Source organism: Vulpes vulpes, chromosome 9, assembly GCF_048418805.1.
Source record: "Vulpes vulpes isolate BD-2025 chromosome 9, VulVul3, whole genome shotgun sequence".
Taxonomy (NCBI): Eukaryota; Metazoa; Chordata; class Mammalia; order Carnivora; family Canidae; genus Vulpes; species Vulpes vulpes.
The window spans coordinates 93646950-93660744 of NC_132788.1; the positions used below are offsets into that span (position 1 = coordinate 93646950).

Genomic DNA, 13795 nt, shown 5'->3' on the forward strand with positions numbered 1-13795 from the left:
CTCCGGAAACCCTTGGTCCCCTGTTGGCCCCTGGAGTGCCCAGCCTGTCCTTGGGGCCCTCACCAATGTCCCTGTGCACCCAGGCCAATTAGGACTGCTGCTCCCCACCTTCACACCCCCCCCAACACCCTCCCACACACTATGTGTCACAAACCTCCCACCTGTCTTTGGGGTACTGCCCTGAGCGGATGGTAGATCTAACCCGCCTCTGGCTGCAGGGCGGACCAGCACGGCATGTGGACGGCACGGGACTGTGAGCTGGTGCACAGGAATGGGTCTCATGCTCGGTGTCGCTGCAGCCGGACAGGCACCTTTGGGGTCCTTATGGATGCATCCCCCCGTGAGGTGGGACTACGTTCAGAGTCCTGAGGATGGGGGCAGGCCAAAGGGCAGAGGTGCCGAACATCCCATCCACCATCCCTATCCCCACAGCGGCTGGAAGGTGACCTGGAGCTGCTGGCTGTGTTCACACATGTGGTCATGGCTGTGTCTGTGGCTGCACTGCTTCTGACCGCAGCTGTCCTACTGAGCCTGCGCAGCCTCAAGTCCAACATGCGTGGAATCCATGCCAATGTGGCGGCTGCCCTGGGCGTGGCAGAGCTTCTCTTCCTGCTGGGAATCCACAGGACCCACAACCAGGTGCAGGGTCAGGGCCAGGGGACCTGTGTCTTGATGACCTCAACCTGGCCCAGGAAGTCCTGGAGCCAAAGTTCAGGGTTAAGGGCCAGGGATGCTCAGGTTGGGGCCTGGGTTTGGGGCAGGATCCTGGGATAAGGTGCTGTGGTTTAGGGGTCAGAGGTGGGGGGAGGCGGGAGCAGTGCTGACGCCCCCCAACCCTGCCTTCAGCTGGTGTGCACCGCGGTCGCCATCCTCCTGCACTACTTCTTCCTCAGCACCTTCGCGTGGCTCCTCGTGCAGGGGCTCCACCTCTACCGCATGCAGGTTGAACCACGCAATGTGGACCGCGGCGCCATGCGCTTCTACCACGCCCTGGGTTGGGGTGTCCCTGCTGTGCTGCTGGGTAAGGGCTCTGCTCCCTAACCTATCTAGGCCTGTGATCCCTGACTTCTGTCACATGGCCTGACCCTTGCCTCTGCCCCTAATCATAATCATTACTTTGACCTTAATCCTCACCTGCTGCGTGCACGGAGGAGCTTGCTCTGCCTGTGCCCCACACACATGTGCCCCATGTATGAGAGGGTCAGCTGCTCTGGAACATACCCCTTTGATCATTCCTCTCCTCCCCTACAGGCCTTGCTGTTGGCTTGGATCCCGAGGGCTACGGGAACCCTGACTTCTGCTGGATCTCCATCCATGAACCCCTTATCTGGAGCTTCGCAGGTCCTGTCATCCTTGTCATTGTGGTGAGTGTGTTCACACAGGGCACCTGTGTGCTCCACAGCAGGTGTTGGGGAGTGGCCCTGCAGCAGGTGCAGTGGTGTCAGTGCCAGGGTACCAGGCGGAGGCGGTCCACGGCTTTCCAGGGCGTGACCTCAATTCCTGTTCTCTACTCCACCGGCACAGAGATGGGAGGTGTCGGGTCAGAAAGACGGCTGCCTCTCTCTGTCTGCGAATCCCTGTCTCCGTTGTTCAGTCCCACTCTGGTTCCCTCTCTCGGACTTCCTCTAAGGTCCTCTCTGTTTCTGTTCTCCCTGTTGTGTGCGTGTGCACCCATGCACTTGCGTGTCTCTCCCTGGTTCGGCCTCTCTCTGTGCGGCCTGGTCTCTCTCTGTCCCTGTCCCTCTCTCTTTCTCTCTCTCACTGTCTCTGTCTCTCTCTGCCCCACCCCTGCTCCACATGTCTGGCCGCGGGTCCAGATGAATGGGACCATGCTTCTCCTCGCTGCCCGCACATCCTGCGCCACTGGGCAGAGGGAGGCCAAGAAGACCTCCATGCTGTGAGTTGGCTGGCTGGGGAAAGCGGGGAGGTTCTTAGAATGGCAGTCCTCTCCTGGGCAGGCTGGGCTCCAGATGCTGGGTATGGGGATCAAGTCCTACCTGCCCTGGCCTGTGGTCCCTCTCTGGCGCCCCCGCATGTGCTGCTGCCCTGCTGTCCCCAAAGAGTCTCCTGTGGCCTGGGTGGTTCACTTTGCCCCCTACTCCCTGTGTCCCTGCTGTCTCCCACATTCCTCTCACAGCGCCCCGACCTCCCACATGTTTTCCCCATGTTCTCTCGTGGCTCCCTGAGTATCCTCCTGATTCTTTCAGTGACCTCCCGTAGTCTCCCATAGTATCCTCCTGAGACTGCTGTGTTCCTGTGTGATTTCCTGTCCTTCCATGTCCCCTGTGTGCTCTGCACACGAGCCCTGCATGATGCTTGTGTGTCCCCTGTGTCCTCCCATATCCCGCAGCAGGAGCCTTCGTAGCTGCTTTCTGCTGCTTCTCCTTGTCAGTGCCTCCTGGCTCTTCGGCCTCCTGGCAGTCAACCACAGCGTCTTGGCCTTCCACTACCTCCATGCTGCGCTCTCTGGCCTCCAGGTACCCGGCACCCCTTCCCACCCTGGGCCAGGTGGGGCTTCAGCGGGGTGGCTCCAACCCTGGTGGGCCCTTGACACCTGATCTAGGGCTCACTCCTCCCGGTAGACTGCTGATGGGCAGGCTGCTCATCCCAGGTTGACCTCCTCCAGCACTGTGCGTTCTGATTGGCACTGACCTCCACAGCTTAGTCACTTGTGCCCCTCTGACCCGTCACTGCCTGACTCCTTTACTGGGTCGCCCCTGGCTCCTCACTCCCTCACACTAACTTATGATGACTAATCCCCCTTGCTGAGCCACAGTGACTTCTCCCAGCCCTGACGGACCCCCTGGTACTCCTTCTCTGACCTGTGACTCAGTTCTAATCTCTCACTGATTTTTACTAACCTTCTTTGACTCCATACTGACCCTTGCTGCCACAGGGCCTGGCAGTGCTGCTGCTCTTCTGTATCCTGAATGCAGATGCTCGTGCTGCCTGGACACCAGCCTGTCTGGGCAGAAAGGCAGCACCCGAGGAAGCAAGGCCGGCCCCGGGCACGGTGAGGGACTCTCAGGTCTGGGGAACCTGGGCAGGGGCCCTGGGAGGCCAGGGTTGGGAGCCTCTCCAGAGCTGGCTCACACTCCTGTCTGTACCCACCTCCTGCAGGGGCACGGGGCTTACAACAACACAGCCCTCTTTGAAGAGAGTGGCCTCATCCGCATCACTCTGGGAGCCTCCACTGTCTCCTCAGTGAGCAGTGCCCGCTCCGGCCGGACCCAGGACCAAGACAGCCAGCGGGGCCGTGGCTACCTCAGGTGAGCAGAGAGGTCTTCATGGGAGGGGGCTGTACTGCTCAGACCTGTCCCCCTTGACCAGAGGTTGGCATTACCGGTCCCAGAACGGTGGCTTCACCTGTCTTGGCACTTGGGACTCTGCTACTATTTCTCCTCCAGATACCTCTTGCTGCACACCCAGGGGTGCCTTCAGAGCCATCCCACAGCAGTTGGCCTTATGTGCTCACAGACACCCCAGTCCCCAGAGTACCCTATCACATCCCTCTTTGATGGGTGGCCGGGGCACTCCTGCATTTCCAGGGACAATGTCCTGGTTCGACATGGCTCCGCTGCTGACCACACTGACCACAGCCTCCAGGCCCATGCTGGCCCCACTGACCTGGATGTGGCCATGTTCCATCGAGATGCTGGTGGAGGTAGGGGCCGAGGCTGGGGGTGGGCCTGGGCTTTCTTGAGAGCAGCGGCTGACTGTGGTGGGCAAGTTCCCCCCAGGTCACTGCCCCACGAGACACCTGGTTCTCCTGCCAAGTCCCAGCCATTCTGCACCAATACCTGCTCCAGACTCTGCCTAGGTCTCCAGCCCCAGTTTCCCATTGTAGCTACCCTAAGACACAGCTCCACACTCTTTTCCTTGTCCCTTGGAGCCACTGACATGCCTTCCCTCTTCTGACTTTCCCACCTCCAGCCGCGGACTCTGACTCCGACAGTGACCTGTCTTTGGAGGAGGAACGAAGTCTGTCCATCCCATCCTCAGAAAGTGAGGACAATGGCCGGACACGGGGGCGTTTCCAGCGTCCACTCCGCCGGGCTGCCCAGAGTGAGAGGCTCCTCACTCACCCCAAAGGTGAGGGCATACTCTGACCCCATGAGTGACCCAGAGACACCCTCTATTCCATTTGGGTCAAAGTCAGGGATGTTACAGGGTGACATATCATCCCTCCAGCCCCTTTTCTTCCCTGAGAGTTAGGGGTCAGCCCGCTTGGTTCTTCCAGGTTCTTGGTTCTTCCCAACCCCTCAGCCATCAAGTTCCCCCACCCCTAGTATCTGCCCACCTCCAGAGTGGGAGGCTTATCATTAGTCCTCTCCATGGTTCCACTGATTTCTGAGAGATGCCTTCTTGTTCCTACCTCCCTCAGAGCAGCCAGGGTTTCAAGAGTTGTTAGGGTTGGGGGAGCGGGGGCAGTCACTGAGTCTGGATCACAGGATTCATAAGAAAATGGAGTCAATTCAGAGCCTCCTGTAACCTGCTCTGGCTCTACAGATGTGGATGGCAATGACCTTCTATCCTACTGGCCAGCCCTGGGGGAATGCGAGGCCACTCCCTGTGCTCTGCAGACCTGGGGCTCTGAGAGGCGCCTGGGACTGGACACCAGCAAGGATGCAGCCAACAACAACCAGCCAGACCTGGCTCTGACCAGTGGGGATGAAACCTCCCTGGGCCGGGCCCAGCGCCAGAGGAAAGGTATGATCCCTGACCTTGGCCTATACTTTCAGGGACCCCAGGAACTGCTTCTACCCCATCCAAGGGATTCCTGCCACTTTGACCCAGACCTGCATTGCCAGGACCTGGGGACTGTCCCTCCTCTGATCTCGAGGGTAGGGGGTTGTTGCCCTTACTCCTGCACTATGGGGACAGACCCTGTCCTCATCGAGGATTACTGTCTCCCCACTCTGAGCCCTGTCCTGCTGCCACTGTGGAATCCCTAGAGGCTGCTGCTGCCACTCCCCAAGGGATTTCTGCCCCCAGCCCTATGTCAGAGGGATCCCAGGGGCAGCTGCATCCCAAGACCCAGGGAATGTCTGTTCCCCCCACCCCCATACAGACCCTATCTCCCATTTGTTCCTCATGTAGGCATCCTGAAGAACCGATTGCAGTACCCACTGGTGCCACAGACCCGAGGTGCTCCAGAGTTGTCCTGGTGCCGTGCAGCCACCTTGGGCCACCGTGCTGTGCCAGCTGCCTCCTATGGTCGCATCTATGCTGGTGGGGCCACAGGCAGCCTTTCACAGCCAGCCAGCCGCTACTCCTCTCGAGAACAGCTGGACCTGCTCCTCCGGCGGCAACTGAGCCGTGAGCGACTGGAGGAGGCCCCTGCCCCTATTCTCCGTCCCCTGAGTCGGCCAGGCTCCCAGGAACGCCTGGATGCTGCGCCAGGCCGCCTGGAGCCTAGAGATCGGGGCAGTACCCTACCACGGAGACAGCCACCCAGGGACTACCCTGGTGCCAGGGCTGGCCGCTTCGGGTCACGCGATGCTCTGGACCTAGGGGCACCCTGCGAGTGGTTGAGCACACTGCCCCTGCCCCACAGTGCCCGGGACCTTGACCCACAGCCCCCGCCTCTGCCCCTCTCTCCCCAGCGGCAACTCTCAAGGGACCCCCTCTTGCCATCCCGGCCCCTGGATTCTCTGTCCAGGAGATCGAACTCAGGGGAGCAGCTGGACCGTGTGCCTAGCCGGCACCCCTCACGAGAAGGCCTTGGGCCACCCCCACAGCTGCTCAGAGTTAGGGAGGACCCAGCCAGTGGCCCTAGCCATGGCCCCTCCACAGAGCAGCTGGACATTCTTTCTTCTATCCTGGCCTCCTTCAACTCCTCAGCTCTCTCCTCCTCTGTGCAGTCCTCAAGCACGCCCTCGGGCCCTCACACCACTGCCACGCCTTCTGCCACGGCCTCTGCGCTTGGGCCTTCCACATCACGCTCTGCTACATCTCATAGCATCTCGGAGCTGTCTCCAGACTCAGAGTAAGCAGGGTGTGACCACCTGCCTACACCCTCATTAGCTTAAGGCAACCTCCTGTGTACCCTGACCTGTGTTTTGCCACAGAACGTAGGTGTGGGTTGGTGGACGATGTGGGCTACCCCAGGCTCAGCACAGCCAGGTGCCACAGGCAGGGAACGGTGGTGTGATTAGCAGTGTGATTAGCGGTGACCTGCCGGTGTAGGATTGGTGCCAGCCACCCTCCCCTTGCACCTCCCGGGCTAGGGAAGAAAGATAAGTGCCTTCCAAAGGGTTTGGACTAGTGGAGGGGGTGAGAACAGGAGCCAAGGTCTAGAAGTAGGAGATAACATGGTACATACAAGAGGCAAGGGGGAGAGGAGGAATCATTACTGGGGATGCTTTGCTTAGGAGTGGTAAGGGTTAAGGAGGGGCCAGAAGTAGTGTCAGGATATGGGCATCTCATATGCCAGGATGAAGAGCTAATTTTGAAAGTAAATAATTTACGCACTTCTTTATTTAATCAGTGTGAGTTTCCTTGTACCTATGGGCAATGTGAGATGGAACACAGAGGAGCTGACTCGGGGCCTGTTGCATCTCAGGTGCCTGTGGGACATCTGTAGGGTGGGGAGCAGCTGGGTACACAGGAGTCAGAGAGGAAGTAGGGAGGAACCAGGGCTTGCCAGCCACGGAAGCCAAGAGAAGAGTTGAGTTTCAGGAAGGAGAAACAGCTAGGTCAGGCTCTGTGGAGGTCTGCAAGGTAAAAGGAGGCTTTGAGGGGAAGGGATGCCAGGAGTGGTGCAGGAGACTCATAGAACCCAAGCAGAATCAGAGGAGGAGAAAGGGAGGAGGAGCTGGGGATTTAGGGCCTGGTGCCAGGGATTCTGGAAAGATGCCTGAGGTAGGGCTGAGGGATTGCTCTGAGTTCTGAGTATTGCTCTGGCCTTGAGGTCTGGCTGGTGGGTGGTAGGGAAGGTGTCCTAGGGGACTGACTACACAGGGGTTCAGGCTCTGAAGTCACACTTGACCTCTCTGAGTCTCCGTTTCCATATCTGTAAAATGTGTCTGTAGTAACAAACTCTTTGAGATGTGGTGATTTTTTGAGACAGAACCTGTCAAGTGCTAACCTAGTATCTGTGCATGGCAGGTGCTCGCTGAGTGCCTAGAGAGAAAACAGGTGACCAAGGGGCCTTGCTGATGAGTCTCAGGGTGCAGAATGGGTCTGAGAACCCTGGAAGGGGTGGAAGGGGGCTGGGGACTGAGAGGAGAAGGTGATGGGGTTGGGGGTGCTGAGATGGTGGGGACCCAGGCTGTGGGGGATCCCAGAGCCCCCTGACTCATTGTCAGCCACCACCTCTGACCACTGCATTCAATTCTGCAGAGTTCCCAGAAGCGAGGGCCACTCCTGAGGGCCAGACTCATGGACTAGGAACGGCTGAGGGCGATGGAGGATTTGAGCTACCAGAAGAGACTCCAGGAGTGAGGGGCTGATCCTAAGGCAGTCTCTACCTACCCCACCCCCAGCTCTGCCTGTGGCTGCCATGCCGAGGCTCCATGCTCCATCTGTGAGCATGTGAGCAGGTGTGTAACAGGTGCAGGGTGAGAGAACTGAAAGGAGGACTTTTATACGTTTTGTACCTTTGTAACCAGAGAGATATGCTTATGTTATTTTTCCGCTTTTCTGTCTCCCGGGGTTCTGAGGCTGGGCTGGGAGGGGAAGGGGACAGAGGGTAAGAGGTGCAGTGTTTGGCCCCATTTGGGTCCCTGGCAAACCATATGCTCTTTCCTCTCATCTGACTGGGGTGGATTCAGACAGGAGGGGCAAATAGCCCCCATCCTTTGATCTGAATATCATGAGGGCCTAAAGTACAGAGTTGATCTTTGCTTTTTCTCGGATGCTCCGAGGGCCAAACTTCAGGGACTGGGGGTTGGTCTTGGAAACAGGGGTCCTCTGACCTCCTCATGGGGCTTGCTCATGCTGCCCCTCCCCGTGGATGTGTGTGTTTCTTATGTGGAGTCCCTGCCACTTACTGCCTTATGACCTAGGACTGATGCTGTGGGGCGCTGGTGGAACAGCAGATGTCATGTTTACAGAGCAAGGCTTTCTTTTCTCCCATGCGGAGGAGCTCAGGCCTCTATTCAGACATTCCTGCAGAGGGTAGACTGGGGGGTCATTCGCCAGCCCCTGCCTCTGGCGTGAGCAGAAGTTGTCTGTGGTGCCATTTGATTCCCTGACACTGCCCTTTGCTAGAATTTCTTCCCAAGGATAGGGGTAGGAGGGGGAGCAAGGGGAACAGAAAGAAGAGAATTGAAGACACAGAATGTAGGTGCCACTGCCTCCCATGTTTACAGGACCCTCCTGGCCCTGGGCACCTGGGCTGCAGTAATTCATTCCACGTTCCACCCTACTTTATCCCCTTCTAAAGGGAAAAATGACTGTTAGGACCCTGTTCACAAAACTCTTCTTTTATTGCTTGTCTGATGTCCAGAACTGGGGACTTTTAGATTTTGTTACTTTGTTTACAGGTCAAGATTTAAAACATTTTAAAACTTTGTTTACAACTTACAACTTTGAACTTTTTACACTTTGTTTACAGTTGAAAATGTGGGTTCTCCTCCCCCTTTGTTTACAAGTGAAAGATGGGAAGGTGGGAGAGGGGCTTAAGGACCCTGGACCTGGCCATCTTGAGGGGTTTCTAGCTCCTAGTTCTCCCAGGCCAAAGGTCAGCCCTGAGCCCTCTGTTGAACAGCAGACCCAGAGGCCTCCAGAGTAGGCATCCTCTTACAGCTAGGAACAATGGGTTGTGCAGGGTTGTAGGGGATCTATGCAGACACCCTCCTGCCCTACACATACTCTTGGGAGGCAGTTTCCAAGGAGATTAAAAGTTCTACTTTGCTGACTGGTGCCAAATCCTGCCAGCCAGGACTCCAGCTCTCCTTACCCAGAATGACCCCAGCCCTTGAAGGGGGAGGGGCCCACTGTAGGGAGAGGAGGTTGTCCTTGCTATGTCCCTCTCTGGGGGTCCCCTGCTCCAGCCCAGTGGCCCCTTTCCCTGTCTGTGTAAATTGTTCCGTGAAGCCGCGCTCTGTTTTGGGAATAAACTTCTATAGAAAATGATTATTGCTTCTTTCTGTTTGGGGGTGGGAGTGGGGGGGGGCAGGGTAGGGTAAGAAGGTAGCTATGAAGGATTCAGGCCCAGCTGACCTTTGAAAGAAATCTGAGCACTCCCCCACCCACCCCCACCCCCACCCCACCCCCGCCAATATTCAGCTATTTTTAGCCTATTTCATCTGACATTTGGACCAGGTTTCCATCTCTTTCACCCTGACTTCTGGCCTACTGCCTTGTGATCAGGGGCTAGAAGTATGAGCACAGGTGTTGGGAGTAAGGTGCCAGGGAACCCCTCTCTCTCTTCAAGGTGTCAGAACAATGACTTGGTCTTCAGGGCCTGCGACTCTAAGCTGGCATTTGCCCTGGCCAGGGCTCCAACCCATTCCAGGAACTGCCCTTGCTAACCCCTCAGCACATGAACAGCACTGACCCCCACTAGCCTCTCAGGCTTGCAACTGGCCAGCACATCGTGTTCCTTCCCCACTCAGGCAGAAACCTTCCGGGCCAGATGCCAGGCTGTGCTCTGTACGGGAGGGAAACCTCGCAGCCTCATTTCACGCCTTGATGTCCAGGGTTGAAGGGAGGCTTTGGGCACCTTCAGCGTCAGACATTGCCTGGTCTTCAGGGGAAAGCTTGAAGGTGGCGCCCTCGGTGGGAGGCAAAAGAAGCCCCAAGGACCGGATACCCCAAGGAGGGCTAAGGTCCTGGTTCCCAGAAGCACCCCCAGGCAGCCCATTGGGGGGGTCCCTCCCTGGGGGGGTCCCTCCCCCTCCCGCGGGCACCTTCCGCGGTCAGCCAGAACCTGGTATCCGCCCCGTCGTGCCCAGGTACCCGGGGCCGCGGCTGCGGCCAGTCTAGCGCGGATCCTTAGTCCCAGTTCCCAAGTTCCATCCGGCTCAGGGAGGCGGACTCGGCGAGCCAAGAGGGGCAGCAAGAACCAGGCCGCAGGGGAGGAAGGGGTTAAATCTTCCGCCTCGGGGCTCGCCCCGCCCAGAGAACGACCCTTAGGCCCCGCCCGAGCTCGCTGATTGGCCCAGGCCCGCTCTGGCCTGTGCGCGGATTGGCCCCTCGGAGCCACCCGTAGGGCCTCGACACCCATCCGGAGCCCGAGCGGCCTCCCGCCCGAGCGCTTAGGGAGCAGCTGCCACCTGGCCGGCGGCCCGCTGGCCATGGGGCCGTCCGAAGCTTCGGGGTGAGTGCAGGGCGCAGCCCGGGTTCCCCGCGTCCGGGTCCTCGAGCGGCCGCGTGGCCCCGGTGTGGGTGCCGGCTTGGGTTGGCGTGGAGGGGTACCGCCGAGTCCGCAGCAGGCGTCTTCCCCCTGCGACGCCTCGGTTTGCTGCTTTGCCGATTTTCTGCAGGCGGCTGCCCCCGGAAGCGAGGGATGGGGGCGGGAGCCGGCGCGCCCCCCGCCCCCGAGGGCTGTGTGGGGAGGCCGCGGGAGGCGGCTGAGTGTGGAGGAGCCCGGGCCCAGGAGGTGAGCCGCTGGGCGCGCTGGGGCCGGGAGGTCGCCACACCGACTCGGTAGTGCCGGCCTGAGCCCATCCGGCTGTACCTCTGGTCCGGGAATGAGGGGCCCGGCTGGAAGGGCCGAGGTGCCCTCCCAGGGGGAGGGGCCACGGATCTAGGCCCCGCCCCCCCAAACACGCGTCCTGGAGAGTGGGGGAGCCCTTTAAGAACACCTGAGTGACTCACGGAGGAGGGGCAAGGGGGCTCAAAGATCTCTGAGCCGGCAGTGCCTAGAGTCTTTGAGGATTCGCCTTTTGCACCTCCTCCGCTCCCCGCTCCAACCAGGACATCCAGGTTAGAGGTTCTCCCCAGAGGAGTTCCTACCCCTCGGGTGGGATCCTACCCCTAGGTCAGAGCTTTCCAGAAAAATTTCCCAGCGGGGGAGTTTCCCCCGAAGGGAAGCCGCCTGCCCTGAGGTCTATTCCCAGGTGAGAGCTTTCAACCATTGCAGGTGGGAGCCTGCGCCAGGTAAGCGCTTCCCTTAGGTGAGAGTACCCTCCAGATGAGAACTTTCCTAGCTTTGCTTTCCTGGCAGGTGAAAAGTTTCCCCACTAAGAAAGTTTTCCTCCCAGTATGAGCTTTCTCGAATAAGAACTTCCTCCCCACAGATCTCCTATTACCAAGGGAGGTCCCCTCTTCCCCTCCCCTCTCCCCTTCAGGTGGGAGCCCCTGGGTGGATAAGAGATTCTCTGAATACAGCACATACCTGACTGGTGCAAACTTTCCCGTCAGGTGAGAGCTTTCTCTATGTTAGAAAGAGCACCTGGTAGTAGTAGGAGCTTGCGAAGTGAGACCCCTTTCTCCACGTGAGAGCCATCCCCTGGCTTTCCCAGATTAAGCCTGACTTTGTTCACAACCTGGACTCCCAGGCTGGAGGCCCAGGGGCAACCTTAGTCCCAATATTTTCCTTCCCTTAGATGGGAGCCACTCTAAAGAGGAGCCTGCCTGAAGAACTGAACCCCTGTCCCTTCCTTGTGTGTGCTCTCAGCCAGCACTGAGCTCATGGGGCAGCTGGATAAAGACTCAGAGACTGGACAGGGATTGTCCTGGGAGGGGGGACAGGCAGCCGGGGACCAGGCCTCATAGAACACTGACAGGTGGGCACCTATACCTGGGTTGGAGGTATGGATTGTACTCATCTTGCTATCTTTTCATAGGGAACTTTGGCCCAGCAAGAGGCTTTTCCCAGCCAAAGTTCAAGAATTGCCACTGGCTGGGCGTGGGTCCAGTTGAAAGCTGGACCTACCTAGATCTTAAGGCCTAGAAAAGTCAAGTGGGTGACTCTGATCCCAGGTGGAAGTGTGAGGGAGGTTGGGCCAGGGGTACACTCACTGTGACTCTGCTCTCACCATCCTAGGCAGAGGGACACACAGGCACTGTTGCCTGTGCCACAAGCCATGGAGCTAAGGAAGCGAGACTACCATGTGGAGCGGCCACTGCTTAACCAGGAACAGCTGGAGGAGCTGGGGTGTTGGACCTCAGCAACTGGGACCCGCCAGTGGCGAACCTGGTTTCAGTAAGGCTGAGGATGGGGGTCTGGGGGGCACTGGCAGGACTTAGGTAGACCCTGTCCCCAATCCACCATTATGTCCCCAGGTGCTCCCGTGCTCGGGCCCGAGCCCTTCTGTTCCAACACCTTCCGGTTTTGGCCTGGCTACCTCGGTATCCCTTCCGAGACTGGCTCCTGGGCGACTTGTTGGCTGGCCTGAGTGTGGCCATTATGCAGCTACCACAAGGTGAGCCACACCTGACCCAGAGGCTGTACCCTCAGCCTCTTCCAGAGGTGAAGAGTGATCTGCAATCCATCAAGGCCCTGTCGTGGAAGCCCTATGGTCTCATGCCCCTCTGTAATCTGAAGCTATAAGCCCTGCCCCTGGAACTATGGACCATGACCTAGGGTTGGGATTCCCTCATCCTTCTCAAGGCCCTGGCCTGCAAGCCTCCATTGCTACCATTCTACCTCCAGGCCTAGCCTATGCCCTCCTGGCTGGACTGCCCCCCGTGTTCGGCCTCTACAGCTCTTTTTACCCTGTCTTTGTCTACTTCCTGTTTGGCACTTCCCGGCATATCTCTGTGGGTAAGTGGAACCAGGCTTGGCCTTGCAGGAGGCTGTCCACCTTTCCCTGTGGAGGACAGGATGAGGGAGGGCTAAGTGGGGAGAGGGAACTTGGAGAGGGGGACAGCATCGGTGCTGGACCAGTGGGAGGCTGGCCCGAGGTCATTCCCAGGCAGGACTAGGCCTCTGACTGTGGGGCCGCAGATTCAGAATAGCTCAGGGCCCAGGCTCCAGGAGGATGTGGGTGGGATGACTTGAGGGGTCCAGAACTTGGCAGAGGCCTAACCAGCCTGAGGCTGGCCGAGCCCTTTTCCCCATCTCACCTTCTACAAAGAGAGTGATTCTGAACCGATGGACACAGGTGGGGCAAGGCCAACATTTCTAGCCACCCTTAAGATGCCTTGAGTTCAGGGTTCATCCTTGACCACGAGCATGGACTCTAATGCCTAGAGGAGTATGAAGATATTCCTCTGGAACGGGCTATCTCCTGACCTCTCCCCTTAAGGGCAGAGCTCCAGGGAAGGGCAGCATCCTCTGCCCTCAGACCCACCCTGACCCACCCCTGCAGGTACCTTTGCTGTCATGTCTGTGATGGTGGGCAGTGTGACAGAATCCTTGGCCCCAGATGAGAACTTCCTGCAGGCTGTGAACTCCACAATCAATGAGGCGACCAGAGATGCTACCCGGGTGGAGCTGGCCTCCACGCTCAGTGTCCTGGTCGGCCTCTTCCAGGTGTGGAACAGGCAGGAGCCTGTGCCCCCACCCCGACCCCACCACTGCCAAACCCATCCCCACCCTCCTCTCCCAGTTCCCCAGAGTGTCTGCCAGTCACCACCCTTCCTCACTCTGGCTGCTCCCACCCACCCTGGGCTCTGCTGTAGCCACCCTGACAACCCTTGTCTCTCCCCTGACTTCCCCTGGTCACCCCACAGGTAGGGCTGGGCCTGGTCCGCTTCGGCTTTGTGGTCACCTACCTGTCAGAGCCCCTGGTCCGAGGCTATACCACAGCTGCGTCTGTGCAGGTCTTCGTCTCCCAGCTCAAGTATGTGTTTGGCCTCCAACTGAGCAGCCGTTCTGGGCCACTGTCCCTCATCTATGTGAGTGAAGGTGGGAGGAGGAGCCGGCGGGGCGCGCCCCACAACCTCCAGTGCCACCCGT

At 58.7% G+C, this 13795-nt stretch overlaps 1 protein-coding gene across 9 annotated transcripts in view; it reads left to right on the forward strand.

The window, feature by feature from the left end:
- Positions 1-13795, forward strand: part of LOC112911950 (cadherin EGF LAG seven-pass G-type receptor 3) — a 39672-nt gene that overhangs the window by 19255 nt on the left and 6622 nt on the right. For 2 of the 9 annotated variants that reach the window (XM_025988676.2, XM_072720996.1), the window contains 13 exons: positions 219-345; positions 433-639; positions 847-1021; positions 1252-1364; positions 1818-1897; positions 2351-2477; positions 2897-3013; positions 3121-3269; positions 3549-3664; positions 3934-4092; positions 4510-4710; positions 5101-5989; positions 7345-9081. In XM_025988676.2, coding sequence (XP_025844461.2) covers positions 219-345; positions 433-639; positions 847-1021; positions 1252-1364; positions 1818-1897; positions 2351-2477; positions 2897-3013; positions 3121-3269; positions 3549-3664; positions 3934-4092; positions 4510-4710; positions 5101-5989; positions 7345-7372 — 2488 coding nt within the window. In that variant the 3' untranslated portion in view covers positions 7373-9081. Of the gene's footprint in view, positions 1-218; positions 346-432; positions 640-846; positions 1022-1251; positions 1365-1817; positions 1898-2350; positions 2478-2896; positions 3014-3120; positions 3270-3548; positions 3665-3933; positions 4093-4509; positions 4711-5100; positions 5990-7344; positions 9082-10137; positions 10268-10433; positions 10550-10748; positions 10876-11938; positions 12098-12177; positions 12318-12547; positions 12659-13205; positions 13370-13569; positions 13735-13795 lie in introns of those variants that run through there. The other 7 variants (XM_072720995.1, XM_025988683.2, XM_025988717.2 and 4 more) reach the window with 6 other exon arrangements.